The sequence below is a fragment of the Mirounga angustirostris genome, unplaced genomic scaffold (assembly GCF_029215605.1).
Source record: "Mirounga angustirostris isolate CCGP_5_RB_7025 unplaced genomic scaffold, mMirAng1.0.hap1 SCAF_8, whole genome shotgun sequence".
Taxonomy (NCBI): Eukaryota; Metazoa; Chordata; class Mammalia; order Carnivora; family Phocidae; genus Mirounga; species Mirounga angustirostris.
Genome location: NW_026991716.1, coordinates 33,349,178 through 33,363,939, shown reverse-complemented (window position 1 = coordinate 33,363,939; position 14,762 = coordinate 33,349,178). Strand labels below are relative to the sequence as shown.

The 14,762-nt window shown below is 44.9% G+C and overlaps 1 protein-coding gene across 4 annotated transcripts in view; it reads right to left on the bottom strand.

Moving 5' to 3' along the window:
* Positions 1–483: 483 nt before the first annotated feature.
* CUNH6orf89 (chromosome unknown C6orf89 homolog) overlaps positions 484–14,762 on the bottom strand; it is a 46,650-nt gene continuing 32,371 nt past the window's right edge. For 3 of the 4 annotated variants that reach the window (XM_064597543.1, XM_064597544.1, XM_045866807.3), the window contains one exon: positions 12,401–14,344. In XM_064597543.1, coding sequence (XP_064453613.1) covers positions 14,250–14,344 — 95 coding nt within the window. In that variant the 3' untranslated portion in view covers positions 12,401–14,249. Of the gene's footprint in view, positions 8,644–12,400; positions 14,345–14,762 lie in introns of those variants that run through there. The other variant, XR_010413613.1, reaches the window with a different exon arrangement.

Here is a 14,762-nt window from a genome sequence, read left to right as displayed (position 1 = left end):
TGAGCATCGACTCAGTTTTGGCTCAGGTTGTGATCTCAGGGTCATGAGATTGAGCCCCGTGTTGGGCTCCACGCTCAGTGAGGAGTCTGCTTGACATTCTTTCCCTCTGCCCCTCCCTGCTTCTCTCTCTCTCTCTAAAATAAAAAAATAAATCTTTAAAAAAAATGTTTTACTATGAAGTGGTCATAGTAAAAGACTAAAAGTATAGATAATAAAAAAGCATAGATAAAAGTATAGATATAAAAATATAAAGTATAGATAATAAAAAAGATAATAAAGATGGAAGGAAGGAAGGGAGGGAGGGGGAGAGAGAGAAAAAAAGAGAGAAAGAAAGAAAGAAAGAAAAAGAGAAAAACAAGTTTTAGCAGGATCTGACCCAGGCTATCCAACACAGTAACCACTACCCACGTTTGGGTAATAGAAAAGATAATAAAATAAAGTATAGATAATAATATAGATAATAATATCTGGCTTCAGAGATAAAACATGGAGGCCCCCAGCATCCCTTCTCTGGACGCCAAGCATTCTCACCTTTCTAGATGTAACCTTGGTCTGAATGTGTTGTTTGATATTTGCATGATTTCCATTGTACTTTTACTAAGCACTCCGTATCCACACAACGTGTAAAACTAGTTTGTATGTTTTAAAACATTAGCACTGTCTGAAGGAACTCTGTGGACCTGTTCATTATCTGCACTGTTCAAAATGGTGGCCACTAAGAGCGTATGGTTATCAAGCACTTGAAATGTACCCAGTGTGATTAAAGAACTTCATGTTTTATTTTAATTAATTGAAGTTTAATTTTTTTTTAAAGATTTTATTTATTCATTTGAGACACAGAGATAGAGAGAGAGAGAGAGAGAGAGAAAGCATGAGCAGGGAGAGAGGCAGAGGGAGAGGGAGAAGCAGGCTCCTCGCTGAGCCAGGAGCCCGATGTGGGGCGTGATCCCAGGACCCCAGGATCATGACCTGAGCCGAAGGCAGACACTTAACCATCTGAGCCACCCAGGCGCCCCTTGATTAATTGAAGTTTAAATAGCCAATTGTAAATCAAAGTAAAAATCAAAGCCGAAAGTAAATCAAAGGCTGATGATTCTCAAACACCCCCTTCACATGTGTCTTTCCTTCTCAGGAACCCAATGGCTCCTACCGCCTGTCGCATCTGAGCTCAACTCCTCTGCTTGGACCCAGGCCACCACGACCTGGCCTACCCTATGACGCCCTGTGTTTGCCAACCTCGTTCCAATCCCCTGCACACATCGTGGTGTTCCCACCTCTGTGCCTTCATTTTCTTTTTTTTTTTTTAAGATTTTATTTATTTGACAGAGAGAGATACAGCGAGAGAGGGAACACAAGCAGGGGGAGTGGGAGAGGGAGAAGCAGGCTTCCCACGGAGCAGGGAGCCCAATGTGGGGCTCTATCCCAGGACCCTGGGACCATGACCTGAGCCGAAGGCAGACGCTTAACAACTGAGCCACCTAGGCGCCCCTGTGCCTTCATTTTCCATGTCAGGCTCCCATCTTCTCCTGCTGGAAATGTCCATCTTCCTGCCCCTCCTTCACATACTGAAGTCCATTAATACCTGGGAGAGCCTTGCTCAGGTCTCACCTTCTCTGGGAGAGGTTCTCACTCTGCAGCATCCGTGAGGAAATGCTCATGAAGAGCCTGCCCTCAGGGAGCTCACAGCCTGGTTTTTGCAGGTGATTCCCATCCACTCCGTTCCCAGCTGTCCACACGTCCCTCGCAGCTTAGTGTGGACGCAGCTGTGCAATGGCAACGTGTGTGGGTAAGGCCAGCGTTCGCCAGGAGTGAGGGGCAGTCATAGCTGGCTTCCTGGAGGCCTAAAAAGGAAACTGGAGGTGGGAGGACCAACCACAGCGTTGCCCTGGCCCTCAGCTCCCAGCGTCACTGCACTGGAGGCCCTGAAATGGGTGCTTCCCTGGGCACTGCCAAGAGACTGACGCATATAAACAGGAATGCTTGTTCATGGGCTCACACTTCTCTTTTGGAGACACATCACACGGGAACTTAAGTATGCCTGCTGTATTTTCTTATATTTACTAGATTTTTGTTAGCATAGTTTCAATACTTTCCCTTGGGGGGGTGGTGGAAAATAAGATTTTTAAAAATTTTATTTATTTATTTGAGACAGTGAGAGAGTGCACACAGGTGAGGGGCAGAGGGAGAGGGGGAGGCAGACCGCTGCTGAGCAGGGAGCCCAATGTGGGCTCCATCCCAGGACCCTGGGATCATGACCTGAGCCGAAGGCAGTTGCTTAATGAACTGAGCCACCCAGGTGCCCCAAGATTCTTTTTTTTCTTTTTAAACAAGAGAAAATGGAATATGGTAGATAAGAAAATATGAGTTCCTGATTAGAACAGAGTGAAGAAAACTTGAGGTCAGGAAGGGAAGGAGAGAGAGTCTCAGCTCTACCTGGTGAGGAGAGTCCTCAGTTATGAAAGAGCAAAAATGGGGCTTTTGTAGCGAGTACTAAATGGTTGTGTAAATCAATACTTGGTTAATATGATAAAAATGTTAACATTTGTTAAATTTTAGTGGTGGGCACAGATGCTGTTGGAATTGAGAATATACCCAGAGGGTACAAACAAAAGACCTGGCCCGAGCAGCCACATTACGCACAAGACATTGAGAAAAATGGTATGGTAGCTATACAAATATATGGGAAAAAAATGAAAGAGAGGAACACGCATATATAACTGATGAAAACCAAGTCTAGAAGAAAACGTCATCTAAAGAACAGAAAAAAATTCCCTAAAGCATGCTGAACTATAGAAAAATTAAATAACAACATGATTTCAAGAAAGTAAGCAAAGATGAAATGACAGAATGAGGTAAGAGAACAAACTGAGAGCACTTTCATAAAACTAATGCATCAGAAATAACAAGTGGATATGGCTGAAAAAATAAATTGATCTAGAGGGGAGGCTTGAGAGAATTATGGGAAATGAGAAAAAAGGTAAGTATTAAACAGAGAGAACACCATAGTTGTAAAAGATCAAGGTCATGAAACAAAGGAATAAACACAGCATCTGAAACAGAAAACCCCACAAATGGAAAAGAAAAAGTATTCATAAAGAACATATAAGCTGTGTAGAGACTAGACCTGAAGAGTTCTCATCACAAGGAGAAATTTTTTTTCCTTTTTATTGTATCTATACGAGATGACAGATGTGAACTAAACCTACTGTAGTAATCATTTCACAATATCTGTAAATCAAACCATCATGCTGGACACCTTAAATTTATACAGTGACTTGGGTCAATTATTTCTCAATAAAAATGGAAGAAAAAAAAGAAAGAAAATATAAGGCATTTTTCCACAAAAGAATGGAAATGCAACTCAAAAGAGCACACTTTAGTCCAGGAAAAACTGATAAAGAACCAGAAAGATGGAATTCTTCAGGCAGACCAAAAAAAAAAAAAGGCAGAAGAAAATCGCCTTCATTTTAAGGGGGACTCTGAGGCTGGCCCGTCTTGTCCCTACCAACAGTCAATGCTGCCACATGACAATGTGATGTACCCAAAGTTCTGAGCAAAAGGAAGTGTGATGCAAGAATGTTTTACTCAGCCAAGTTGCATTCAAGTATAAAAACCGCAGAAACATTCTCAAACACAGAAGGTAACAGCGTTCATGAGCCATGCTTGAGGAACTTTGATGAAATTCAGCCAAGTAAGAGTCTGAAAACAATTCAGGGGTGAAAAGTGGTGGTGAAAGTATTACGAGTGAGTCACAAATCAGCTTAACTATAAGATGAGGGCTACGTAACTTTGAGAATTATGGTTTCACAGCAGAAGGCAATGCATGGGTTTTGAGAATATCAATATACATACAGATTAACACAAATTGAGAAGCAGAGGAAGAGATAAGGTGAGAGAAAGAGCAAGCGATTTGCTCATCTTCAGAGCCTTGAACCATGCCATCGAAAAAGAGAAACTTATTTTTAAAGATTTTACTTATTTATTTTTAGAGAGAAACAGAGTACACATGTGAGCAGGGGGAGGGTGAGAGGGAGAGGGAGAGAATCCTCAAGCAGACTTCCTGCTGAGTGTGGGGCCTGACGTTAGAAAACCTTATTAAGAATCATTCTAGTTTCTTGAGGTTTCTCATAATCTTAACCTCAGAGAGATCTTTTAGGAACTGACATTTTTTCTGTGGGGAAGAAATGCCTACTTCGGTTTCTTGTTTCTTCTGTTAGATTCACATAAAATTGCTTTCTTTTATTCTTTAAATAGCATGATTAGTTCCATTTTAATAAAAGCATTTCTATCTCACCTAGCTAGAAGCATCCTAGGGATGCCTCATATACTGTTCATCTAATGTTATTAATTATCCCTGGGTGGAGATTTTCATAAGATCACATGAATTATCTTCAATTCTTTATAAGAAGAATGTATCACTTTGACAAAAATAATAAAGTCATTGTTCTGGAAAAAATAAGTGTGAAATATGTCTTCAACATGGTGTCTGGAGGCTTGTCAGTTGGACTTAATAAGAAAGCCTAAAGGACATGTGTCATGTTGGAGGAATGTGCACTAATAAGCTGGACTTCAAACTGAGCAAAAGAAAGGACATACCGAAGTTCACAAATAGTATCATGGGATAGGACTTACAACTTCGAACTAACAGCAACCTGGATGCAACTTGATCTACAGATTCCACACAACCCCAACCAGAATTTCAGCAAGTTATTTTGTGGATATAGGCAAATTGATTCTAAAGTTTTCTTTTGTTAAGACTTTTTTAAAAGTAATCTCTACACCCAGCGTGGGGCTCGAACCCGCAACCCCAAGACCAAGAGTTGCATGCTTTGCCGACTGAGCCCGCCAGGTGCCCCTGATTCTGAAGTTTATATGGAGAGGCAAAGGATCCAGAATCACCAACACAGTATTGAAGGAGAAGAACAAAGTCGAAAACTGATATCATCCAACTTCAAGACTCAGTATAAAGCTTCAGTAATCAAAACAGTGCGGTATTGGCAAAAGACTAAGACAAACGACCAACAGAATCAATAGAGAAGCGAGAAATAGACCCATATGAATACAGGCAGCCGGTCTTCGACAAAGGAGCAAAGACAATACAAGAAAGTGAGGACGATTTTCTCAAAAAATGGTGTTGAAATAACTGGACATCCACATGCAAAAAAAAAGGAATCTAGACACAGACCTTACACCCTTCATAAAAATCAGATCCTACCTAAATGTAAAACACAGAACTATACATCTCCTACAAGATAACATATAAGAAAATCTAGATGACCTAGGGTATGGTGAGGACTCTGTGTACAATGCTAGAGGTATGATCCATGAAAGACACAACTGAGAAGCGGGACTTTACTAAAATGTAAAACTTCTGTAGTACCGAGAGGCAATGTCAAGAGAATGCAGACAAACCACTGAGTGGGAGAAACTGTTTCTAAAAGATACATCTGGGGGTGCCTGGGTGGCTCAGTTGGTTAAACATCTGACTCTTGATATCAGCTCGGGTCTTGATCTCAGGGTCATGAGTTCAAGCCCTGCATTGGGCTCCACTCTGGGCATAGAGCCTACATGAATGAATGAATGAACGAATGGCTGTTATCCAAAATACACAAAGAACTCTTTAAAACTCAACAATAAGAAAACTAACAACCTGATTACAAGGTGGGCCAAAGACCTGAATGGCACCTCAGCGAAGAAGCTACACAGACGGCAAGTAAACATACGAAACAATGTTCAACATCATGTCACAGGGAATCGTAAATTAAGGCAACAATGAGATTTCACTATACAACTATTAGAAAGGCCCAAATCTAGAACACTGACAATACCGAAGGCTGGTGAGGGTATGGTGTAACAGGAACTCTCATTCATTACTGGTGGGAATACAAAATGGTACAGCCATTTTGGAAAATTTGGCAGTTTCCTATAAAACTAAACATTACTCTTACCATATGATCCATCAGTCATGCTTCTTTGGGTATTTAGCCAACAGAATTGAAAACTATGTCCATGTGAAAAGATGCACACAGATGTTTACAGCAGCTTTATTCATAATTGCCAAATCTCCGAAGCAACTGAGATGTCCTTCAGTAGGTGAATGGATAAATAAACTGTGGTATATCCAGACAATGGAGAATCGTTCAGCACTAAAAAGAAGTGAGCTATCAAGTCATGAAAAGACATGGAGGAACCTTAAATGCATATTACTAAGTGAAAGAAACCAATTTGGAAAGGCTACGTACCGTATAAATCCAACTATCTGACATCCTGGAGAAGGAAGAACTATGGAGACAGCAAAAAACCAGTGGTTGCCAAGGGTTAGCAGGGAGGGAGCATGAATAGGCAGAGCCTAGAGGATTTTGAAATCCTCTGGCAATGAAACTATTCTGTGTGATACTGTAGTGATGGATGAATGTAATTATCCATTTGTCCAAACCCATAGAATGTATAACACCAAGAGAACCCTAATGTAAACTATGGACTTTGGGTGACAAAGATGTATCAACGTAGGTTCATCGATTCTAACAAATGTACCACTCTGGCCGGTAGTGGGGGAGGTTGTGTTGGTGGGGTGGGGGTACGGGGCCAGACAGAAGGTGTATAGGAACTCTTTCTGCTCAATTTTGCTGTGAACCTAAAAGTGCTCTAAAAAAATAAAGTTTTGTGGTTAAAAAGAAGAAAAACCAGCCTAGATGTTTCTAGGAATTAGAGATGGTTCAGTAGAAGTGAGGCACAGTGAAGGAGGAGTGGAACGAGGCTGGAGGGGATGACCAGCACGTGTCCTGTGGGTAATGGAGTCACTGAGGAGTGCTGAGCAAGGAAGGGGGCACATGCCTTAACAAGGGCACTGTAGCAGCTCTGTGGATGGGGAATGGAGAGGGTGGGGTGTGCTTGGGAAACAAGCAACTACTGGCGGAGTCGAGATAGGAGTGGAACTGTGAGGTTCTAACCTGAGACAGTGGCGGTGGGGCTGGATATGCAACAAGGAGACAGAACTCTCCAGAGTTTGGTCCTGATCAGCAGAGGCTGAGAGAAAAGACAAGAGCCCTCCGAGGCTGCCACAGTCATGGCAGGAACTAGAGGTGCTTCTGGAGAGAACGGGTGGAATGAGCTCGTGACACTCGGGTGTACAAACTAGGGCTCAGGCGAGAAGTGTGGGCTGTGTGCATAGGTTGGAGGTGACTTGGCCCCGGGTGGAGAGGACAACACAGGACTGAGATCTTGCAGGGAGAGTGTTTCTCCCAGGGAGAGAGAAAAGAAGAGAGCCCAAGGCAGGACGGGTAGGGGAGACCAATGTTTTGGAGACAGGCAGAAGAAAATACTACAAAGGAGACAGAAGTGGAAAAGAGGAGTTTCAGGAAGGGAATAGTGAGTCTCACAGAAGCCAAGTGCTACAGAGAGAGAAGGGGACTGAAAAGTAGTGATTTTGCCACCTTTTCACATGGAATCAAGCCCTCCTCCCTTTTTTCTTGTTGAAGTCCACCTTTCAAAAAGGTAAGTGAATAGCACCATGGGATGGGATGATTTTTGAATTTTTGAAGAACATATATTAGCTGGAGCAAAGAAGGATGAATATACATTTTGTAAAAACAAGTATTTTTATTTTTATTTATAAGATTTTTCAGAGAGAGAGAGAGAACGAACACAAGCAGGGGGAGGGACAGGCAGAGGGAGAAGCAGACTCCCCACTGAGCAGGGAGCCCGACGTGGGACTTGATCCCATGACCCTGGGATCATGACCTGAGCAGAAGGCAGACGCTTAACTGACTGAGCCACCCAGGTGTCCCAAAACAAGTATTTTTAAAACTAACTCCAAACTTCTTGACTAATAATCCAATAATCATTGAGCAGGATGTGACTTAGCCTCAATAAGAGAACAGTGAAATAAATGGCATATCCACACCATGGAATATCAGCCATTAAAAAGGATTAGAGCTACGCCAGCTGACTTGAAGAGAACTCTGGGACATACTGAGTAAGCAAAGCAACAAATGAGTGCCTGTAATATGACAGCATTTTTGATAAAGCAATGACAAAAATCTTGATTTATGATTATGATTAGAGAGCATGGAGGAGACCGTGGAAAGACACACAGGAAGGGAGTAAGCAATGTGGAAGAGGGAAAAGTCTGCAAAAAGAAACGCAGGAAAGTAAGACAGGACACTAAGCAGCATGTAAGAAATAAGGTTGTTTTTTTTTTTAAGATTTATTTATTTTAGAGAGAAAGAGACAGAGCGAGCATGAGTGGGAGGGGCAGAGGGAGAGAGGATTTCAAGTAGACTCTGTACTGAGCGTGGAGTCTGATGTGAAACTCAATCCCACGACCCGGAGATCAGACCTGAGCCGAAACCAAGACTCGGACACTCAACTGACTGCGCCACCCAGGCGCACCAAGAAATAGTTCTATTTATACATTTATATAAAACTTGTGTGTAGATAAAAAAGAAATTACCAAAAAAATATGAACACAGCAAAATGACTTAACTCAAACCTGCACTGGGTTAACTGAGTGCCGAGTGTGGCCCTGATCAGTGGCAGCTAGCTCCCGTGGGCCAGTAAGGGGCCTGGCTGACCTCCCAGGAGAACCGAGGACATCCACAGGGGAGGTGACACCGTGATGGCATCTGGACAATGTGCAGCCAGCTGGGGAGACAGAAAAAGGCAACAAGGGTCTCATCGGATTCTAGGCAAAGTGCAGGGATGGGGAGAAAAGAGGAATCTGGGAAAGCTGGGAGAGAATGTGAGAGAGAACAGGGCCAGTGGGGACAGGTGACCAGGAGGCCCCCGAAGGCCCCTCAGGGCTGCCTAATGAGTACGATGTGGTTAGAGGTCTCTTGAGTTATGGGGGAAGAGAAATCTGGAAATTTAAGAATGACACCAAGTATAGCAAAGTTCTTATCAACCATCATACACACTTTTAATTGCAAAAGTAAAAACTTTCATTTACATACATTCTTTACATGGCGAAGTCTTTACAAGTTTGCAGTACATTAAGTTATCGTCAACATTCTGCACCGAACACGTATTAGAACAGCGCATACCATCTGGAGCATGCGTGGTTGGGACCGGTGTCTGTCTCCCTCGGCCTACTGGAACCTTCCCTGGTTCCCTTGAAGATGCACGGCAGCTGTCCCAACGCCTGTCCCTGACGAGGGTGGGGAAGAAGCTGAGCATTAGCTGCTGGCTTAGCTCAGCCCCTCCAGTCTGCTCCCCCAGCCTAGGCGTCTGTTACTGATCCTTCCAAAGGAGGGAGGGAGAGAGACCACAGCCAACATGTTTCTGAGGGGGACACTATGGCAACAAGTTGGGGGGGGGGGAAGTTGCCAGTCATGATGAGACTAGGGGTTCTTGGGAATGCCATGTGTCTGTCTGATCCTGTCACAAATTCTTGTGGATAAGAGAGAGTTTGTTTCTGAAAGGGCCAAAAGTGTCCTGAGGAGCTGGAATTTGGAGGCTGGGACACGGCTGATCTTTGAGTAAAAGTGGCTTCACAGGATGACCTCACCTACCCCACAGAGCTGTTGTGAGGAAATGAGGTTAACTAAGCTTGGCACAGCTGATGGCCTGACTGCCCAGTTTCTGTTTGAAACTCTAGACTGGTTTCCCTTCTCTGCTCAGGTGCCTGCAGCTGGGGCTCATGCTTGGATCCATGCTGCCGACTGACAGACGCACTAAGTGGAGGGGAAATGGTCTCCGGGTCAGCCCCAGCCCCACCATGTCTGGACGGTTCCAGGCCTCCACTAGGAGTTACATAACATTTCTTCTCTCCACTCTTCTGAAAAGCTCTAGACATTTCCCAGTCTCCGGAGAGAGGAAAATGACAGATGTATTTAGCTCTAATGCTTAAATTATGCAGGGCAGGGAAACCAGACACTAAGGGGCCTGGACAAGAGACAAGCTGGCTGGACGGTTTCTCACAAAGGCCAGTGCATAAAACCATACTGTGTCCAAGGGTGGGCCGACCTGGGTGTGGTGCAAACAGGGGAGCACCTGTCTGTCTTCTTGGGAGATGCTTTTGTGGAAGAAGCCACTAGATATCAGGAGGCTGGGGCTGAGGAGGCCAGGGAGATGCTGATGGCGACACAGCGTATTCCTAGAGCCTCCCATTTTTCATTTGCTACAGGGCTATCCCCATAAGCACTGGCACCTTCCAGCCTCCTGGCCCAGACACCCATCGGCGCTGTGTACAACATGCATAGCTCTGAACAGAGAGAATCTCAATCTAAAACGCCATTTAAACCAATATTGCACTGTATGTTAACTAAAATTTAAACTTAAAAAAAGGGGAGAAACACCATTTAAAGCACATCCCACATTGCTTTCCTTCTTCTAATTTTAGTGGGTGATGGGTCACCACTGTAAGTTAATGAGTGTGAACTCGTGAACTCAGGAGTTTCTCCTCCATCACTAGGAGAGCTCAAAAGCCTAAAGGACCCCTCTGATTAAGAACTGATTCTCAAGAGGTAGTCATGATCACTTCTCTCCATGTAACCAGACAGCTTTGGCTCTTTCCCCTACAACTTGGCCTTCTCCTGTGGGCAAGGATTAGGTAAGAAGTGAACATTTGCTTTGGGGTTTTGAATGTTCATTATGGAAGCCACTGGTTAAGGAGCAAACTCTCATCCCACACTATATTAAAATGAGTGAGGCCATTACCTGCAGCGAAGGAGACTGAGAGTTTTTAAAAACAAATTGCTCCTACACAGAGGTCTATGCTGGATTTGGGAAGAAGGGACGAGAAAATGGAGAGCTGACAAACAAGTGAGGTAAACTCTAAAGGGAGCCACAACTGGAACTGGGCAGAGTCCCTCTTCTGGTCACACATCTGGAAACGTGTGTGATGGGAAAATGGCTGGACACAGTTGTGTTCCAGCCACGCTCACTCTTAAAGAGCTTTCAAATGGGGAGGGAGAAAGTGAAAGATTTTTATAAAAGTCATCTGGTTAGATTCTCTCCTGTTCCGTTTCTGTCCAAAACAATCTTGAAAACAAACCCTGAAGAGTTCCTGGCTTGCTGACCCTCTCCCGAGGTCCTCCTGACCCAGTGCAGACACGCCCCAGGCAATTAAACCCACAGCTTCGCTCTCGGGCACCACACTGTGCTGAGGCAGGGAAACAATGTGCTGCACAACCAACTACCTACTGACCTGCAGTTAACTGTTCTAAGCCCTGTAAAATGTTTCCTGTAAAATGAGGATCTAACACCTACTTGACAGGACTGAGTAACGATTAAAGGAGATCACGGAGATTGAGGCCCTCTTAGAATGGACTGGACAAATGTTACTATTCTTTCCCTCAGAAAATGAGTCCAAATCTGCCCATTTCTTAAACTGTTTTGTTCTTCACAAAATAAGTAGATTCTGTGTATTTGTTTTTTTAAGATTTTATTGTTATGTAATCTCTTCACCCAACATGGGGCTCACACTTACAAGCCCTGAGATCAAGAGTGGCATGCTCCACTGATTGAGCCAGCCAGGCGACCCTAGATTCTATGTTCATAAACCATAATATTTGACTCCCTCCCTTCCCTAAGAAAATTGAGTGTGGGGAGAGGATAAGTTCTGCCTGAACAGGTGTAATGTCTTGTCAATACTTGGCCCCTGCTGACGTCAGGGCATCTGGACATAAATGTTTCAAACTGGTGCCAAAGCAGCCTTTCTCCCCAGAGAGAGCTGGGGATACAAGTCTCTACTCTGGGTGCCTACAAGAAAAGTGAACCTAACCCACGTGTGGAGGTCACCACCATGTCACCTCTTCGTAAACACTCGAAAACTTGTGAGCATTTTGTTCTTCTTGTGGTGGAGGTGGGGGGTTGGTTAGGTAGTCCCACCATGTCCCCCAACCCTTCCTCCTCATCTTGATGACCCTCTTTTGCACACAGGGTCATGCGGAGGGACTTCTGCTGCTCCCATGAGAGCTGGGTGAGCAGCACCCTCACACAAAGTCTCGGGCTGCCAATCCAGGCCATTCCTGAGGGAAGCCATTCCTGTGTTCTGCTTATCAGAATTGCCTTCAGAAGAAGGCAAATTACTTCTACGTATCCAGTAATTAAGAGCTGAAAACTCTCTTTGGAAAATTTCTCCCTTAACAGAAATTGACCTTCAATTCTGAACAGGATAGATTTTAAGCTTAGGAAATGCACGAAAATCTGTTTCTTTGCGGCCACACCATTTTTTTGTTGCATTGTAGACAGCTCAGGGGCTTAGGGGACTTTCCAGGAGATGCCTCAGAACAGCAACACATGCCAAGGGTTTCTCAGTTTTCAGTTTTGAGCTGAAGTGGATATTTTATGAACATTTAAGGTGAGAAGGGCAGGAGTGAAATGGGGAAGGAACACAGGGTAATTCATAAAGACAAAACAGAAATCTCAATCATCAAAACAGTTTCTTTTCCTTCTAAGAAACCCTCTTTTGTTAACCCAAAGGGCCCAACTGAAGAAAACTCTAAGGAACTTGTTTACATATAATCCTTCTCCATGCACAGCAGGGGTAAGGACACTGCAAAGGCTCGAAAAGCTTGCACAAAGCTGGCCTTGAAATGATCCCTCTGAAATAAGACCTCTTAAATCATAATTGCTCAGCAGCATGACTTTTATATGTACAAAAAATTTTGTTTTTCCTGTATTAACCCACATAAGGCGCAGACTTGTTTAAGGAAAAATTCCCTCAGGTACCGTTTATCCTAATTTCATTCAAGTCCATGGAGGCCGATTATTTCCACCCTGAGCTCTGTGAACCATTCTTGTCCTTTACAGGCTCACAAAGCAAGTCTTTCAGTGCCTCTATGATCCCCACGGCTGCTCCTGCTCGGGAGATGTGCTAAGGGAGGGCTCAGGGATAAGGTACAAGGACACCTCCAAGGACGCAGAGGAAGGACCCTGCAAGGAGTCACACCTCCTTCTCTCGCCACTGTCTGCCTCTGGTCCATTCACTCTGCCATGGACACCTGTACTCATCTGATTTCTGAGATTCAGAACCAGGGGCCACAGTCGGGTTTTTTTCTTCAGCTTGGTGACAGCATGACTAGAGGCCAGGTATCTAGCAGCCTCAATAAAGGAATAAAGGGGGAGGAAAAAAGAGGAAGAAAAGTATCCTTATTTATACCACTTGATTAATACATATTAAAAGCACTTGGAGAAAACAATGACCACAGGGAATCACCCAACTGAAAGAACATACCTTTATATTTTTACGAACAATAAAAATACCTCACCTTGTTTCCTAGTACAAAGAGAGAAATCATTTTAAGACCGAAGATCCCAGAGTCGCACACCCAGCTGGCAAACACGTTGGGTCTGGAGTTCCTTCCCCAACCACATTACAACATCAGCTTGACACAGCTGTAAAACATCTTCCCTGCAGAAAGCTGGACCCTAAAGATCAAACCCGGGGAGGCACCCTCTCCCCAGGCCAGCGCTCTAACTCATCCCCTCTGAAGACACTTGGTAAACGCAACCCAGTTGACAGAAACTGTGCTGCCTCAGCAGTAAAGGGCTCTGGACCAGCCAGGGAGGGGGGGACTGGGAGTCCAATTTCTGAGAAACCATCCAGATAGGCAAGCGAGAAGGGAAGGGAGCGGGGGGCATAAGACCCTGATCAAATGGAGGGAAGTATTACCTTAGAAATTACTATTTCCATTACAATCAGACTCCACCCTGGCATCACTGAGACTCCCGAGTCATGGACACTGGGGAAAGCAGTGCCTTTCTCGAGTGCAATGAGATTATTTAATCCTGTTTCACTGGCTTCTAGATTCCATCCTGCTGGGGAAACTGCAATGACTTCTTTAATCAGGCATGGCTTTCCACAGAAGTACAGGCTGGTGTGGCCAGGAAGACAGGACAAGCAGGCTCACCTGGTAAGGGATGGCTCTGACGTCAGGACTTGCGGGCTGCCCTCTCTGTGGCCAGGGAGCCGGCAGAGGGGATCAGACTGTGCGAGAAAGGGAAGGCACCAATCCCGTTTCCTGCCTGAGGGGCAGCCTTGAGGCTGCGGTTCCAAAAGGTGTGGAAGATGGAAGAGCCCAGTCTCTCACAGGCAGGTACTGGCAAAGTCCTGGCCAAGCAGCTATAGGCTGGAAGAGCTGGGAGGGCCAGGCTGTGGCCACGGCCTCCAGCATACGGCTGGCTCATACATGCATGCAGAGGGCAGGTGACTAGGTAGCCTTGGGAAGCGGTTCATTGTTTTTATTTCTCCCCTTTCAGTCTGGTCTTCAGCTCTCTAAGTTGTTCCTCTGTACAGTTCTTGTTTCCTATAGTTCTGAGAGGGTGGTTCCATCACAGACGACCAAAGGCTGGACCCCTCTGGCTATCACGTAGACCTTCCAGTGGGCGGCGCTGGCATAGCCTTGAAGGGAAAGAGCAACAGGACAGCAGGTGAATGTCAGGGACGGGGCACACCTGTGGGCAGGAACAAGGCAGGTCTGCCTCGCATAAACAGCCCCAGTTCTCAGGCTTCTGTGTAACCTGACATCCAGCAGGAGCCACTGTGAACCAAAGCGCCTCATTACCACCACTAGCCTGGGGAACGAGGACCCAGTTCAACAGGTGTACAAAGGCAGGATGCTCCAGATGAGGCTGGAGCTGGGCATCAATTCTCAGGCCCGTGTCATCTTTATCAGCAAGAAGACAGGACAAGTTCCGAGGGGGAGTAGGACCCCCCCCATCCAATTCCCCTAATGTGATCTCTAATACCATCTCATTATAGAACATCCCGATTAGCTCAAACCAACATGTCCTAAATCGTGTTCTGCAAACAGCAGCAT